Source organism: Atractosteus spatula, chromosome 1 (genome assembly GCF_055471065.1).
Source record: "Atractosteus spatula isolate fAtrSpa1 chromosome 1, fAtrSpa1.hap1, whole genome shotgun sequence".
Lineage (NCBI taxonomy): Eukaryota > Metazoa > Chordata > Actinopteri > Semionotiformes > Lepisosteidae > Atractosteus > Atractosteus spatula.
The window spans coordinates 71380803-71399775 of NC_142706.1; the positions used below are offsets into that span (position 1 = coordinate 71380803).

At 39.5% G+C, this 18973-nt stretch overlaps 1 protein-coding gene across 2 annotated transcripts in view; it reads right to left on the reverse strand.

The window, feature by feature from the left end:
• smox (spermine oxidase) overlaps window positions 1-18092 on the reverse strand; it is a 30561-nt gene extending 12469 nt beyond the window's left edge. The window contains exons 1-4 of one of the 2 annotated variants that reach the window (XM_088918043.1): window positions 17973-18092; window positions 9853-10087; window positions 5223-5449; window positions 1760-1933 (exon numbers count right to left, since the gene is read on the reverse strand). In XM_088918043.1, coding sequence (XP_088774169.1) covers window positions 1760-1933; window positions 5223-5449; window positions 9853-10060 — 609 coding nt within the window. In that variant the 5' untranslated portion in view covers window positions 10061-10087; window positions 17973-18092. The remainder of the gene's footprint in view (window positions 1-1759; window positions 1934-5222; window positions 5450-9852; window positions 10088-17972) is intronic. The other variant, XM_088918044.1, reaches the window with a different exon arrangement.
• Window positions 18093-18973: the final 881 nt, after the last annotated feature.

The window sequence follows — 18973 nt, forward strand, 5'->3', positions numbered from 1 at the left end:
GTAATTACACTAAAATAAGGCCTTTCTGGACGGATTTACATCGGGCCTTAGAGAACATATTTGAAAGGAATTTACCCTTTACATTTGAGGTTCTATATTTGGCAAGTTGGATTTTCATATATTTTCATATATATATATATTTTCAAGTAGTACCGACATATATCTTTGTGGAATTCTCTTATCTGCTGGTAAAAAGACTATAACAAGTGGCTGTTCCCAAACTTACCAACAATCAATGGTTGGATTGAATAAATAAATGAAATTTACATCATGGAAAAATTAACTTTTTCACTTAAATTACAAATGAACACATTTGTTGAATACTGGTCTACATGTAAGGGGGGTTAAGTACATTAAGCCTTTAAGGAATTTGTTGAGATACAGAATAACTGAAACTATAATTATAATTACAATTCTAATTACAGTTCTCAAAAATAAAAAGAAATCAACAGAAATTGTAATAAACAGGGTTTTCTGATTTTGAGCTTCTCTATTAACAGAACAATTTGGGTGTATGGATGCTTAGGCGCATGTACATATTCTTGTGTAACTACAGTATAAACCTTTAAATCTAGAACCAAAAAGGCAGCACTAGGTATAAACAAAAAAAAGGTTATTTCAAAGCTCATATTACACCATGGAAGGGATTATATAGAGCAGTGGTTCCCAATCCTGATCTTGGTTACGAACACAACTGTAGGCTTTTGTTACCGTCGAGCCCTCAGTTACACAATCAAACCCCTCAATCACTTAATGATAAGATCAATCTGGATCCTGGGTTTGTTCCCAGCTCTTAAACATGTTGGAAATCCCAAACTTGTCAATTGGAACACAATGCACATATTTGCCAGCAGCATATCACCCTGCAACTGACAACTGGCAACCACTGAAGCTAAGCAGGTGTGAGCCTGGTCAGTACCTGGATGTGAGACCTCCTGGGGAAAAACTAAGGTTGCTGCTGGAAGAGGTGTTAGTGGGGCCAGCAGGGGGCGCTCACCCTGCGGTCCACGTGGGTCCTAATGCCCCAATATAGTGACAGGGACACTATACTGTAAACAGGTGCCATCCTTCGGATGAGACGTAAAACTGAGGTCCTGACTCTCTGTGGTCATTAAAAATCCCAGGGCATTTCTTGAAAAGAGTAGGGGTGTAACCCAGGCGTCCTGGCCAAATTTCCCATTGGCCCTTACCAATCATGGCTTCCTAATAATCCCCCTCTATGAACTGGCTTCATTACTCTGCTCTCCTCCCCACTGATAGCTGATGTGTGGTGAGCATTCTGGCGCACTATGGCTGCCGTCACATCATCCAGGTGGATGCTGCACATTGGTGGTGGTGGAGGGGATCCCCATTACCTGTAAAGTGCTTTTGAGTGGGGTGTCCAGAAAAGCGCTATATAAGTGCAAGCAATTATTATTATTATTATTATTATATTCCAATGAATAAACTTCTTAGATCAAGTACGGCTTCAATGATCTAATGAAGGTTAGATGGAATGAATCTGCAGGTGTGTGGGGGGATCACCAGGACCAGGGTTAGGAATCACTGATGTAGAATTTGTGAAAGGCGATCACCTTTTTAAGCTTTAAACACCTTGTTAAGGGTCACATAAAGGAAACAAGCTGTATCTTGGATCAGTTTAGGCTAGCAGCCGACTAGCTGCACCCTGGTCTCCGAAGCTTGGGGTTCACTTTGTCAGGCCCTTTTCAGGATCCTCATGAGGGCTACTTCAGCCTGTGAAGGAGCATGTTGCACTCACCTTTAAGTACTGCTGCAGCATGGACAATTTAAGCTTCTTTGTGCTCTCCGAGTCCTCCGGATCGACCATAATTCTCTTGCGTACCACGTCACGTGTGAATATTCCAACGCTGTTCTGGCTTTCGGCACCAACGGGTTTTCCACTCTGGAAAAACTCCTGAGTCAGCTCGTAGACCTGCAGGGTAGGAAATAAAAACAACAGGACCGGTGTTTCAGACGGGAAACTCAAATGCCGCTGCAAACATTTCGGATCAGCTGTGACAGGGATGAGAATGTGGTTGCTTTAATTTTTTTTCCCTGCTGTTAGAAAACCTCACCAGAGTGCAGAGCTAAAATACAACCTACAATCCATTTAATTTCGTTCAATGAGGAACCGGTCTGAGGCAGGTTAGGCACACAAGTCATCATTGCTCTCACATGAAAAACGGTTTTCGAACACGGACTTCTGACTGCGCTGCCTCAGCAGCTCACTGTAGTTCCTCTCCCATGACAGACACTCGGACGTGCTGTGTAAATAACAACATGCGAACTGGCACTGTTTCCACTACAACAACAAAAAAATCAGCCACGGAATAAAACACAGACACGCAAAGGTGTTTGTTTGTTTTCAGACCACTGAAGGATTTCTTGGGAATGTCGGGGGTAATTAATTCTTGCACATAACCACAGGGTAAGGAAATGAGAAAAGCAGACAATGGCAGCTGTGTGATTTCTCTCAGAATCTGGTGCAGGTCCAGCTTGGCAGCGCACGACTGAATCAAGACAGGGAGGGATGGGTATCCGGCACAGAGCCACAGCTGTCTTGATAAACAGTCCTTCACCTCTTTCTGCTAACAAACCTACACCGAGACGTTCATTTAAGCCAACACCCTTGCTATTCGCTGCGGACTTTGTGCCATGAAGAAACAAGGCAGGCTAATTCCGCATAGATCATCAATTGTCGTTGCTCACTTATAAAGCTCTGCATGGTCTTGGCCCACAATATTTGAGCGATCTTTTAGTCCCTTATAATTCTTCTCGTACACTTCAATCACAAGGAGCAGGTTACCTGGTTGTTCCTCGAATTAAAAAAGTCACAGCTGGCAACCAAGCATTTTCTTATAGAGCTCCCCAATTATGGAATAGCCTCCACCAAAGATGTGCGGGATTCAGACGCACTCTCAATGTTCAAATCTAGGCTAAACACATATTTGTTTAGTCAAGCTTTCAGATAAATACTTAGGAGTAGCAAGACATGCAAACTACCAATTTCTAATTTCATTGACATTCACTAATACTGTGTTATCTCTTTTCTATCCATCCATTCTGAGGCTGGACTGTTCAGAGGCCCAGGTCTAGAATCCAGCTCCTTTTACCGGTCGTGAACTCAACAGCCGATCTTCTACAATGCCCTTCCAGAGAAATCTCCACTGAAGGAAACCAACTGACCATTCGGAACACCGTTCGGCATTTCCATACACAATTGTGCTTTTCCCACCATGTGACAGAACACAGACGACTCTCGCATGTGTTCATTCTAATTTAACCCAGTTTCCAGCCAGAGGAGTTCCTCTCAAGGTTTCTTCCTCCTTTAGTCTAGGGAGTCTTTCCTTGCCACTGTCGCCTTAGTCTTGCTCACTGGGGGGTTCAGGCCCGGAAATCTGTAAAGCTGCTTCGTGACAATGTCCGTTGTAAGAAGCGCTATACAAATAAAACTGAACTGAATTGAAATTGAATCCTGCTTTTAAACACACCTTCTTAAGGGAAGCACTCTAAAAGTTTTTTTTGTACTGTACATATATCAGATTGAAACCGATATCGCTAACGACCCCATGTAACATCAAACAATATTAAACCCCTTCAGCTCACTGTGGACGATAAAAGGTTTTCTTAATAAAAACTGCTTTGAGGATCACCAGCAAGAAAATAATAACCCATTGCAGCAGATCCTCCTAACCCAGTAGCATGGAATGGAGAACCAGCACTCATAAACCCCCTGTCAGATACGGTGGAGCTCAGAACTAGATCCATAACCTTTTTGCCTTTCCTTCTCCCCTGTTAATCAGAACCTAAGCCATCTGGCTGATCCTATGTGGCCAGGAATTCTTCTCTAACATGCAAAACTAGCGCCACTGACACAGCGGCAGTAGGTGTGATGGTATATTATTAAAGTCTTACCACGAGACTGAACCCGTGGTTTTCAGCACCGACTCATGACGAAACTTCACCACACCCCGAAGCCGGAATAGACCATCTCTGTTGTATGTAAAGAAGTCAGTTTGCAGACAGTTTCTCTATATAGACATTAGTTTCCAGACAGCTGAAGTCAATTTCTCTAATAAACATCAAAATGTCAGGCCTTTATTTAGCTCTCTCTACACCGCCCTCTAGTGGGCTGACCCAGTATCAACACCTCGGGTCCAGCTGCTCCCTTACACCAACCTGGCTTACATTTTTAAGGAACAAGTAAAGGTTTATTCCATGCTGAAAAGAGAAGAATTGAAGAGCAACATTTTGGCTGCGAAGCCTTCTTCTAGTGAAAAAGCCACAGCCGAAACACTGTGCTTCGGCACTACATTTCTTTTCAGCATGGAATAAACCTTTACCTGTTTCTTTGCAGCCTACAGTACGCATGCCGACGCAGCTACCTTCCATAAGAGCAACAGGGATAATTTCCTCATCCAAGCCTCAATGGCTCATCAGGCCAGAGCTTGTCCTGGTTTCTGTGTCATTAAGCACAATAATAAACACCTGACTCTCCCATCCCTCTAGGTGGGACGCTGGTATGACCCCCCTGCAATGCTATTTCCCATTACAGCGCTGAATGAACTGGAGCAAGTGGGTCAAAGCACCCCTCTCAAGGTACAAAAGCAGTGTCTGCAGCAGGGACAGGAATCAGTGTTGATTCCATAGACTTGTCCGCTTCACTACACCACCCTAAGACTGATATACTGATGACAGCCCTTTACTTTACCTGATTACTTTATCAAAAAGAGACCGCACTCAAACTCTTTCATCCGCGTGGGTTCATATTTTGAAATGAAACCAAGATATCACAGGATATAGAGCTGAATAGATTGTAGGTACATCTGCAGTTTTCAATTCTTTTTGAATAGCTACCTTTTTCATGTCATGGTACAACAGTTACAGAACAAGAGCTGCAGAGTTCGACAGGATCCTTTCCTCATCCCACACAAGCCAAGTCTCACCACACAATTGATGACACTTTTGGTGCTTTTGGGTCTTTAAAGTCAATTAAATGACCCTGTTTCAATGTGCATGAATGTCTTACATGCCCCACTGCAAAACCTCCAATTCCAAAGCTACATGGAAATAAAGTCAGGGGGGAAGAAGAACTCTTGACATTGTAACAAAAGGAAAAAGGTTGTAATCTGATGTGCATACACAGGAATTTTTAAGCATCAAACAATATAACCCATGCCCCATCCCCCTCCCTGATTCCGGACTCAGCAATGAACTCCCACCTCGTTGTATAAATCGCTGAATTCCTCAACAAGGTCTTTGGGGATCCTCTTGCCATTGTTGGTTTGGTAGTGAGCCACACCATTCTTGGTGTAAAGGCTGATGCGGCCCACACTGCGCTCCCCATCAGTGGTGTGCTCAAGGAGGCCATTGTCTTCTGCCAGATGAAAGACTGGATTGCCATTGGCACCATGAATCCAAGTAGCTCCAAGTTCCAAGGTTGCTTGTCCTGATTAAACAAGGAAAAATAAAGAAATAAAAAGGTCTTGACATTTTCCCAATTCTATTAGCAGATTGAACATCTAGTGTATGTGGCCACTGTTTGCTGTAGTCTTGGAAAATGCACACCAAAGGTAGTAAGAGGCATCAGGTCATACCAATTCATCCAATCTTTGGAGGAAAATGCAGAAAGCTGTACCACCAATGAATGAACCACTAAAGAAACCCACCTGACCTGGACCCTCTAATTTAAAGAAATGCAGTTCATCTTTCCACATCGATAGCAATCTTTACTTCTCCTACAGCCTTTGAGTATAAGGCCCTATATTCAAAGCATGCTGGTGCTTAACTCCTTATGGGAAGAAATGTGGATTTAAGCACCCAAGTGCTTTGAAAATAGGGCTCTGTGTCTGAGTACTGAAGAGAGATTGCCTCACAATTGAGCAACCAGATTTCTATACAAACTTTGATAAGTACTGTAAGTCCGCTCTCCTAAGTGAAAACATTTGTATTGAATCTGAACACAGCTACAGTTTCCTGCTATAAGTAACTGTCAAAACAAAATAAAACTGTTGCTTCAGAATAAGCAAAAAAGATAAAGAACTAAACCAAAGCTGTTAAAATAGTCACGAAAACTAACAACTATGCACAACAAGAAGATAATCAATTTAAAAGGGGTTTTGTTGGCATTCACTGAAATATTACCTGGTATTTAAGCAGGAAGGAAATTCCACATAAAGCAACATTTTACACCTTTTACAAACTATCAAAGAGGAAAAAACAAAATAGCTTCAATCATGATATTTCATCACTACTATTAATATGTCAGATGAACTGATCAGCGTGAAATTTCATAAGTTGCACTGTCTTCTTATGTAAGAAAGACATTTAATAAACATTACAAACAGTAAATGTGAAATTATAGTATACAATATTTATTTCTTCTTTTACCAATGGCATAAAAACACCACAATTACAGCTCATGCAAACAGCAGTGCTGATTGCATCCATCAGTTGTTACATTGATCATTTTCAGTGCATCACAATGAAAAAACATCACATAATGCTGTTGATTTAAAGAGCTGGACATCAATGTATCTCAACACCAGTTCACCAGCATTAATGCACTTTATAAGTAAGAGAAAACATGCCTTGTACAACAGTACCACAAGGTTTTACCTAGAATGAAATAATTTTAGGAAATCAATTCTTAATTATCACAAAACACATTTACAGAAAAACAAACCTAGAGCTATTCTGAGATACAGCTTTTACCTAAATACAAGCTGCTTCTTGTACAGTAAATGACATGTAAAGGGCTCTATCAACACCTCATAAATTATCATACAATTACATATGCAAGAGTCAACAGACTTCTTCAACATTCTCAACACTAAAAAACAAAAACAGATAAAACATAGAGATCACTTTATTAGCCATATAAAATTTCTTGCATTAGGAATTCATCTTTTTGCATGAGACACAGACACACAGACAAGGAGAGAAGCTTGGGGTCAGAACGCAGGGTCTGCCATTGTACAGCACGCCTGGAGGAGTTGGGGTTAAGGGCCTTCCTCAGGGGCTCAACAGAGTAGGATTCCTCTGCCGGCCGCGGGATTTGGACTGGCAACCATCCAGCCACAGGCGCAGATCCTTAGTAATTTTAGGGTCATATTAGGGTCATTTCACACTAGAACAAGACAGACAGATCTCTTGGACATAGATCCACTTGTTCTTAATGACAGTACTTTAGTTGTAAAACAGTATCACACATAGTTATATAAATACATAGTTCTCCTTGGAACTGCATATATTCTGAAAAGATTAAATGTAATTCCCAAGAGGCAATCTGTGTGACTGTGACATGTACAGCTCCACTCTGCCCCTGCTGGGAATCAATCACAGTCACTCACAGGCTCAGAGCCCCACAGCACCACTCTCTTGACAGCAGCGAACCCCACTTCACAAAGAGACTGAGTCCGGTGCTGCAGGAGAATTCTGCTGTGAGACTATGATACACTAGTGATCCAACATACAGGTAAAGTTGGCCTTTTTAAAGAGTCTGTTTTGGTTCTGTAATATGCTCAGGCCATCTCTCTCTCTCTAAACTCCTCCTTTTTCTCCCCAGCTTATGAATTCCGAGTCACCTCACCAACAGGTGCGGCTCTGCTCTGCCCCCGCAAGGATTCATTTACATACACTTCTGTGACATGCTCAGCTCTACTGAGCCCGGTTCCATTAGCACAGTAATTGTGTCTTCGCACCTCGCTCATGAATAGCACTCGCAGCCAGCTTGAACCTCTCAATTAGAGAATTCTGTAAGATCCGTTTACAGCATAACCACAAACAAGTGGCGACTGAATAGAAAATCAAAAGTTCAAGGTAGAATTGTACTTGGCATCGACACATCCTCCCTTCTGTTTCAGTACATCGGCTAAAACAGGCTTTTGAAAACACTACAGACTGTCGAAGTTGCTGCTGAAAAAAAGAGCATTTAATTAAAAAAACTCTACCCAAGCTTTTCAAAAGACCAGAAAACCGGAAAAGACCGGTTGATCTGTTCTCAACCACAATGTCTATTTTGTACATGACCATCACTGTTCAGACTCCTTTCCCTACTCACTCTGTTTCAATAACTTCACTGCAATACAGTAACTCAAGGAGCAATACTGTAACTTAAACACTTCTTGAGTTACAGGAGCACTGGAGAGAGAATCATCAGCATTTTGCTTATTTTAATTTAACCAGAACCTAAACCACAACCTTTGCAGTGCAGATTACAATATTGGTAACCTGAGCTCTAAAATGAGTTAGAAGGGGAGAATGGTCTTTTCTTGTTTGTAAGTATTATTCTAATTTAACTGGGCCCTTCATGACATTAATAGTGAAATACAGAATGATCATTATGTTTTGTCATTCATGCAATGTAATTGACTTTAACCTGATGTCTACCCCACAATGATTTTCATATTAATAGGGCATTACATGTATACACTCAGATGTGGAGGTTTTTTTAAATGATTTCTGAATCATTTCATTATTATTTCATTCTGAATCTGAATCATCTCCTAGAAAAAACATTTGTAACTCACTTGATACAGGAGGATAAATCTTCAAAAATGACTGCAAGAAACCCAAGCTTTCCTATCTAACCGCTCAGTGATAATGGCAACAATAAGCAACTTGCCAGTTGACAACAGAAAACTTTTCCGTTTTTTTTTAAGAAACTCAATTGCAGATCAGCGCTCCTGCTTATTTTCAATAAAGGATAAAATGGATAAGGTAAATATGTCCAATAAAGGAGAGAGATGCAGCTATAATCCTACATACTATTGAATTATTGAGCATTTAAATAGATATGGAATTGATCCTACATTATAAGGCAAATCTTCACTCAGTTGCACATCTGTGAAAATCACAGCACAACTGCATTAACTTCCACCATCTGAACACAGCTGTATACTCTGTTCTTGCAGTTACTGCACATGCATTTTTTATAAATCGGCCATGATTTAAAATCATATAAGCAATCGATGAGGTATAATGTGCAGAAAGCGTCGACTTAGACCTTCAGAGGGTTTTCCCATTACCAATCCCTGGAGGTTTATCAGAATATTAACCTGTTTTAATCAGTTTTCCTCCAGGCTGAGAGTTATCTGACAGTACAATGTTGACGGAAAAATATTAGGAATCTATTACAATGGCCTTCATTGAAAAACACTCTACTACTACTACTACTACTACTACTTATAATAATAATAATAATAAAATAATAATAATAATAATGATTTCCATACACAATTCTTTTTAATAGATTCATATTAAATCCAAACAACATGGATCCAATGTCAGACTCTCATTTGTAACCTTTCCTATATTACCCAAGTATTACTAAGTTGTCTGATACTTTTATCCAAAGCAACTTACATTTGCACCCATTCATACAGCTGGCCATTTTACTGGAGTAATCTGAATGAAGTACTTTTCTTACAAGTACAACTGCTGTGCCTCACCTGGGATTTGAACCCACAACCTTCCACTTACCAGTCCAGAACCATAACCACACTGCAGCATTTATGATCTTGCCATTGAAAGCCTAGAGACTTAATACATAATACACATTATTCATTTTGCATTCTACTCATTTAAACGATCGCCAGTAAGATCCTGAATGCATTGGAAAGGGTGCAGTTTGCTTATGGGTCCAACCGCACTGTCTCACCTGGGATTTGAAACCACAGCCTTGCAGCTACAGGTTCAGAAACCTAACAATTACTGCACACTCCTGCAGATTAAGCACCACTCTCTTCCGATGCTATATCCTCAGTCAAAACTTGTCACAAAACCAGGAACAGCTCCAAAGGTTTGACACGCATCACTCAAAAACACAGAGACGCCGATAAGACCTCTTACCGAGCTGAACGCTTTGCACTCTCCCTCCAATGCAATCTGACGCCTCTAGGACAGTGACATCTGTAAAACCGTTTTCCAAGAGGGTTTTAGTAGCTGCAAGGCCAGCCAAACCAGCACCAATTACTACTATTCGAGGCTGTCGATTTCTGTGTAGGCCACTACTAAGAGGATCATCTGTGCTGTCTGAAGATATTTCACAACTTTGCATGCCGTCCAAACTCTTCTTCTAGGGGATCTAAATGGGAAGAAACACAATCAGAACAGGGTTGTTAGAACAGATGTTTTAAATAATCATTTGATATTAAATTTATCCATATGACATTTATCAGTCATATTAACTTGGTAAATGCTATTAGTCAAACCGACTTAAAATGGTACCCTTTTATACAACTGGGTATATTTCTAAAGTTATGCCTTGAATTTCATTAGTACCGTATTTTAACACGACTCTGCATCAATACGTTATGGATTCGGAAACATCACTTGCACTGTAGCAACTAAAGTATCTCTTCATGTGAAGCACAGGATGTATTCCCAAAAACAACTTCAGAGATAATCAATTTAAATACGCAATAAATGCCAAAACTGCCCAAAAAAAGTGTTGTGTTTTCAAGAATTTAGTGCAGTAATACACGTGATTTATCTACATTTTAACGTCATAATTATTACCCCACTATCTGCATGCTTGGCCGCACACTTACTGGAACTACTGCAAAGAAGATTTAAAAAGATTAACTGAAGACCCTAAAGTTCCAAGTAAAATTAACAGTTTTTTTAGAAGTAAACAGAAAGCACATAGAATTTCAATAGAGTATACCTACCTCTGCAGTTTTTAATTTTTCTGATGTTTTTATCTAAAGCAACTTACACTTGCACCTACAGTATCTAAACATGGGTATTTACTGGAACAACGCAGGTGAATTATCTTGCTAAAGCTGAGGTTTGAACCCACAAACGTGCAATTCCTAAAAACAGAACTTTGCCCACTGCTCCACACTGCTGATCACACGCAAGTTATATCTCAGTGCTACAAGTACACATACGCAACACCTGTACAGCACGGTACATTTATTTGTACAGTACAACAAATCAACATATTCTCAGGTCTCATTCAGGTATACTGCCTGCTAGAATAAGAAAAACGGGTTACAGCAGATGTTGTAACATAGGTATGGTGTGATAAGGAGACATTAAATCCAGGATGAAACTAACTTTAGCACAGAATTAACCTCTGCATTTTACTTGTTAGCCCACACACTGATCCTGCCTCGCTCGATTTAAACTTCGGAAATATAGAAAGTTTAAATCGATTACCTTTAATATCCGGCATTGCATTATATAAGTCTATCTTACAGTGAGAATGTGTAATTTGTTTAGTTGCGGGCAATGAGTGAAATTACACAATTATTGATACAGTTTTCATACCTACTGTATGTGATCAAAAATCACAAAGCCCATCATATGATCTCTTTCAGATTTTGTTCCTATCGTTTTGTGTCTCTCTCAGACACGCTCAATAACCTTCATAAAGTAAATTACCACTAAGAGCCTTATAGGCTCCCATTTAATGTTTGGATAATTACATTTTTTTCCGAATTACAGATAATTTCAGGATTATGGTATAATACATGCCCTGTAGCAGACATAACAACGCCACTCTGGCAGCCACAATTCAAGGTACTGAAGCACACGGCTCAGAAAATCATAACTGTGGTGCCACAAAACACATACTCTGCATTTAGAAGAACCAAGAGGAGAAAAAACACTTCTGATGAAAGGAAACAAGTCTTTAAAAAAAACAAAGAACAAGTCCAACAGTAAAACGCAGGGATTTCAAAATACAATTGACTAAACAATCCATGTGCATATTTCACATACAGAACAATCCATCTAATTACTACATTTCCACAGAGGGGATGTTGAAAGCTATTCAACCAAAATAAAATGGAAAAAGAGAAAGTTAGAACAGTAGCATTCTCTATAATTTTTTTTTGAATTAAGCAAATCCATGGCCTGAGAATTAGGACTTTTCTTTAATCAATATTTGTGCTGTTCTGGCTAGAAAGTGGCGTTATAAAGAAAGAGTGTTTAAGATCAAGCACTGTTAGATTTGTTTTTGCTGAATGTTTTTGCAATACGGTACTGTATATTTACATTTTATAAAAACCTTAAACATTTAAAGCAAACATTTTTTTTTCTTTTCTTGGTATGGCAGATAAGCATTTATGAGAGACTGTAGTAAATATGGCTAAAAGCATGTGGAAAACCAGTCATCACTGGGAGAAACTAACCAAACTACTGACCATGTAAAAAGCACTAAAGGCACAAGAGTATTTCTGTTACACATGTAGCACTTTGCCCAGAGTTTGGACATTCCAGTTCACAGCAAACACATCGCTGCTCAATTAGATTCATTACTGGAGATATCAATCACATACAGTATATACTGGACCACCTCATCACTGTATATCTAAAGAAAGGCAAATTAAAAAAATTATATAAAAGGTACTTTTGGAAACAGGACGAAAAAGCCTACAGTATGTGACAAGCAGATGCAGAAGGCATCCAACTTTCTTGAAAAATCTGAAAGTGTGTCTGATTTTTTTAAATAGCCTTGGGCAGTTTCAGATGCGTATCTCTTACTAACAGGGATTGTGCACCACTGATTGTTCCATTTGATTACCAGAGTTCAAAGACAAAACTTAACCTGCCAACAGATGTTAAGAACCCTTCATTCTGCACGTATAATGAAAAGGAAATAAGCATATTTAACTAACGCCCCAGCCCGGCCACACTTCCATATGACTCACCTTTGCCAAAAATAGAATCTCTCTCTTTACCACAACAACACAGACCACATATTCCAGAACCTAAAGCTCCAAGAAGCCAGTTATCATAATATGAAGACTCTATAGCTCTTTAAAATAAAAATACTTCTGACCCACAAATGACTTCTAAAGAACTGTCACTGTAACCTTCAAAGTTAACATTTTAATTGTAGAACAAGAATATAATAATTATTATACAAGAATCACTGTGTATCCCACAGGCCGCTGTTTTTCCTCATAGCCAATATCCTTATATAACTGCTCTCATTTTAATACAGATTGATCTGTTTCCAAGCTAAATGTTTTTTTCTTCTTTTCCATAAAAATATGTTTCCCTTCTTGTAACAGAGATTTATTATTCATTAGCCTGACTGAGTGTACTGTTCTCCGTTTTTAAGGGAACACAATCATTACAAAATAATACACATGACGTTGCTACGTCTTTTACATTTCGTTTTTAATTATATTATTGCAAATTAAAAGTCAGTAAAAAGGTAATGAAATTATCAAAGTTTGTGTCTCTCCCATAACCTCTGGCCCTTGCTCGTATTAGTTAAGGTAATTTTCCTTTCAACGTGACTTATTATATATGAAGTCTTGGAGAGACTCAAGAATTATCATAGTAGAAATTTTTACTAAAACCAATTAACAAGGACTAAAAATCGAATTTGCTTACCACGTGCTACACGGTAGCGTGGATCTCTTCTTTTGAATGCTTTTATTCAAGTGACTTTGGCACCCTTTTACATTTTCATGTTTATTCTAAGTGAATATTTCCACCTGATGCCTATCCCCTTTTCCACATAGACATTTTCTTCTTCTCTGAGACATTTTGAGAAATGTTTCCAGAAACTATTTCAACCTTATTCACAATATCTAGGAGCCAGTATAAAAAGGTTTACAAACAGGAGCAAACCACATACGCAGTGCACATTGTTTTCTAATACTTGCCCGACACTTGAAGAAAGCTTTTATACGGTGTAATTGTAATTTCTAATTAGCTATGCCTGTTTGAGAAAATACCCCAGAGGCAAAGGACCTAATTTCAGTCATACCGTAGGAAGAGACCGTCTGCTAGGTAAAAAGACAGCATCAATTTTTCATTTAGGAAGGACACCCTTCAAGAAAATTCACACTGATTTTTGGAGAGCTATTTAGAATTTTATTGCTAGGTGGGAATTGATAAAAAAAAAGTCTGAAACAAAGATCAGGGTTCAATAATGATAACACTTTAAGTGCGTAGCCTACAAAATCATAAAGAAAACAAAATTATAATCACACCCATATTTAAGCGCTCCGTTGTGTTACAGTAACAGAAGATTGCGTTGTATTTTAGGAGCTGAGTTTCAAACCTTCCAAATGGTAGAGAGTGCTTTTTAGCTTTTCACAACCGCCTGTTAAGACTCCTGTATGAAAGGTATGAAATAAAATACTACTCTCTCCTCTATTATGGGATCATTATTCTCAAGTGGTGTGCTGAGGCTCAGCTGAGTCTTCTCCCCAGATGTGGACAGCAGAGCAAAGCTTTGCACAGGGACTCGTTTAGGCTTCAGTACAAGAAAAACTTTTTCATAATAGATTTAACAATGGATTAATAAATACTTCTCCTCAATGCTCAAATAAATCCAGATTATTTTATTTGATGCAAGACATATTATTTAAATAAACAGGGTACTGTTGAACCTTTCTAGTGAAAGCGAGAATTTCGGTAAACCTGATCTTTTAAAAGAAAAAAAACCTTCTATGAACACAATGACTTTATTATCTGCTCGCTGTTAAGTCACTTAACACGACAGAGTTATCTCTTCAATGGAGACTAAGTGTGCATCAACAGAAGCTTAAATTCAACCTACAAAGCATGAACGTAAATTCAGAAATGGATTCAAGCAAGTGCTTTAAAGGACTCAGGGACCTTTTCACAACCTTTGTTTGTGAAATACAGTTCTTTAACAAGTCCAAACACAAACTGGTAGCAGGGAACTCACTTCTTGTTATTAAAAATACATAAAAGAAATGGATTCCTGCCAAGCTCCAATCCATGCTGTGGCTTGTGCCATCATTCCAGACAGATCTGTTTTTCCTGCAAAGCTCTTCCTAGCCTCTCACTGCTAAGACGTTCACGCATGTGTTGTGTCTAGTATGTCACCCAAACCTCTTGGCAGCATTAATAAAAACACTGCTGAACATAAGTGCATAAGAGATTACAAACAAGAGGGGACCATTCAGCTCCTCTATCCTAGGTGGTGCTTAGTCCCCTCTACAAGGGGAAGGCCAAGAGCAGGCCTGAAGAAATACAGCCCTCATATAAAAATCAGGGGAATAAATAAAGAGTAAACATTTTCTCAATGTTAATAATCAAAATTAAAGCAAGAATTGAAAGGAAACAAACAATGGCAAAGAAGTGAAATACTCCTCTTGCATCTTTGACGTTCTTATTCAAAAGCAGCATTCAAAAAGCCAGAGCAATTTCTTTTTTATTTACTAATAGGGGCGGTGCAGTGGCTCTGTGGCTAAGGATCTGCGCCTGTGGCTGGAAGATTACTGGTTTGTATCCCACAGCTGGCAGAGGAATCCTACTCCGTTGGGCCCCTGTGCAAGGCCCTTAACCCCAGCTGCTCAAGGGGCGCTGTACAGTGGCTGACCCTGCGCTCTGACTCCAAGCTTCTCTCTCCTGTCTGTGTGTCTCATGGAGAGCAAGTTGCAAAAAGATGAATTACTAATACAAGAAATTGTATAAGGCTAATAAAGTGATCTTATCTTATTTTACTAGTAATAACAACACCCAAGAATGAAGCGTATTGAGAAAGGCTTATGAAGTGTTTTAGTCACAGTAAAAGTTGGCTTAACCCTCCTGCCCAGAAGACGAGGAGACTGGGACCCCCCTGCAGAGTGAGGGGAGGAGACTGGGACCCCCCTGCAGAGTGAGGGGTGACCAAGGGGCAGTAGCAGGTGGAGATGGGGTGGAGGGGGGATGCAGAAGATGTATGTGAGGGAGAGAAGGGGATCACGTCCAGTATTTATAATGTTTAGGTGAGGAAATGACATCAGGAATAATTACGAAATAATGCAAAGGAACAAGTAAAGGTTTATTTTACGCTGCAAAGAGAAGAAAAGAGCCGCAATGTTTTGGCTGTGGAACCTTCTTCGGGTGTAAGAAATAATAATTACAAAATAATTACAGAGGCCGACTTAACTTGGTTGTTATCATCCCTCCTGAACTTTCGTTATAAACTCCAGGATAGATGGACATGTAATGTAAAGGACAGACAAAAGGCAGGAAGCACTGTAAGTTTTAGTAATTACTTGGAAATTGCCAGTCTCAAGATACCAGATGTCTGTTGTACAGGTGTTTGGAAGTTCAAAGTCATACACTTGCAGTCATCACAAATGTTAAAATTAAAGCTCATACTAAATGTTAAAACTATGTAACCAGTACAATTTAACCAGTTAATACAGTACGATTTAAGTCGAAGTTGAAAAGAATCTGTAATAACACCTTGGAGATTACCCATTTATACATCGGGGCAATGTACTGTAACAGTCCGGGTGCAGTACCTTGATCAAAGGTAAATCAACAGTACCACACTCAGGACCTGACCCCAATACCATATTTATGATGAAGTAAACATTTATTTAACTTGTCCAGAGTCTTGACCAGTACTCCACACTGCTGTCATACTGTATATAAAAGGAGCAGACAGGCGATGACAATTTTTTCAGTGATTCTCCTAAAACGTTACCGTTTTGCACGTTTTAAATGTGGACACCTCCTTACAGAAAAGTTCATGCTGCTCTGCAATCCATCCAGAAAGAGCGACCAGCCACATTTCGGGAATTGAAGGGAATGTTCTACACAGGCAGGCTGAAGGAACAAAATCTCTTAGGTCATGAACAGTGAAGACTACAAGGTGACCTAAATATTAAAAATCCTTAAAGGCCGGGACAAAGTCAGCCGAAACGATTTCTTCAGAATGAACAGTAGGACACAAACCAAAGGGTGCAAATGCAAACTATGTGAAAATGCATTCAAACCTGAAAACAGTAGGCAAGACTTTACACGAAGGGCGGTGGAAGTAGAACACATGCAACCCAGCCATGCTGTTGAAGCAGATACCCCCGTTTCTTTCGAGAAACAGCTGGATGAGATCCTTGGATCGATTCACTACTGAGCGAACAGCCTCCAATCGTTTGTAATTTAAACTCTAAATAGTTTGTTACATTCGTCAGAGTAATGATGTTTGCCTAACAGGAGTAATAGTGTATCGCACGGAATCGTTCTTCCTTTAAAACCCTTAAGATGTTCAGCGAAACATTTAAGAACACCTTGATGAAAATGACTGTGAACTTCATGCGTTCTTTACTTTTTAGCAACACTCAGTTGAGACGGAAACAACCTGTCGACAACCGTAGCTGTAACTGTAGACCTGTGAACAACAGCTGTAAAGCACACAGGAAAAACTTTGTTGTTGTTGTTGTTGTTGTTGTTAACAAAAATCGTCATTTAAAAACTATCCTGTTTAAACCTCTCGTTGAGCCCCGGGGGCATTTCAAGAGAAGCCTTACCCTTAAAACATCTGACGTACTGTACAGTAGGAATAGTGGGTACCTTATTTGTAAAGATTTTAAATTACTTTTTTTTTCTGCCTGCTCGTAAAACTGCATACGCATTGTTTAAAAATCAATGTCGACTCCAACTTCTCTGACTTCATCTCTTGACCACGTTCACGGTATAGGAAGTCAGCGGATTCTGCCTGTCACACAGCTGTCTCCCTGCTGCCACGTAAAGGACTACACAGTAACAATGCCACTGTGGCACAGCGAAAAACAGTACCAGATGCGCAAAAGACAGCTACATTTCAGAATCGCTGGACTGGCCTGTCAAAATGAAATGATTAATATGTCACCAACACTGCTGCTTACCAACCAAGACCATAGAATAACAGCACTTTTCTGTAAATTGATCAAATACAACCTGATATTTTCAAGTTCAGGCACCGTACCTTTTTTTTTAAGTTACGACCTCAACACCTAATCACACGGGGAGAGTGCACAGTAAAAAAAAAAAAGACGGAATAAAGGAATCAGCTCGAAATACGTGTATTCTCAAAAACTGTTGTTTGTTTCCCCCCCCCCTGTATTCTGACAGTTTCAAGACCTCTTCGTTTTCAGTTATTTTCAAAAACGTTTACATCCTTTCTGGTGTGTTACGCTAAGAAAAAAAAAACGCCAACGGGCGATAGCGTCAAAACTGGCGAAACGATTTCGAATAGGTGCCGTTAAATTGCATGTTACCTGGCACTACCTTCTATCTTCTTCGGCAGAAAGCGTCTACTCTCAAAGCTTCGCTCTTCCTTTGTGTTGCTCTTTATCTCCAGCTCGGCTTTGTATCTGGTGCTGGAACCAGCGGCAGCCAGTTCCTCAATGCCTTGTGCTCAATAAACATGAGCGGCCGATGACGCGCTTAGTGTAAACCAGGCCCCCAGAAAAAAAAAACTCAGTTATGCAAAAACACCGGACCATCACAGCTGAGGAGAGAGCGGTTTCTGTTTTCTGAACGCTGTAGCTTTTTTTTTTTGGTTTTGAAACCTTGTCCACATCCCGGAAATACGATGATAAAGTCAGTGTTTTTTTTTTGTCTGTAAATCTCTGGCTGATGAGAGAGAGAGAATAAAAAAAAACACATCTTCAAGGTCTTTTCCTTCTGGAAAGTTTAAAGCTGAATAAAATTCATTACACCGCATGCACTGTGCTCAATTACACCGTACCACAGGTTGCTACATTACTTGAATTGCTGCCCAATTGTTTGAATTAATATTTTATCAAGATCTTTTTAAATTCATAGACACCCATAGCATCAGTGAATATTTACTGTTATTGGTGCATCTCACACTCTTAAGTTTTTTTTTCCTGTTTTATTAAGAAGAGCATGTTTTACTATAGAGGACAGCCTAATGCTTATTCCTAAAAGTACACAGATCTGAAGTCACACGTATCCGTTCAAATAAAACAATAAAACAAATTCTGTACGTTTTGTTCCTGTACTTATACAGTACTTGACCATAGACACACTGGATTTCGGCATGCTCTCAATCCCAGTTGGATTTAGGGGTACCAACTGGCCTCAGAATTAATTAATTGGACACTTCAAGGAGACTAAATTGAAACAATTACACGCATTAAGCATTGTTTTGGATAATTTATTGCACTTCATATTCTATGTTCATTATTTTGCAAGTACCCACATCGTGAGTGTGCTATTGCCGTCAATGTCCATTGCCCTAATTGACAAAAAC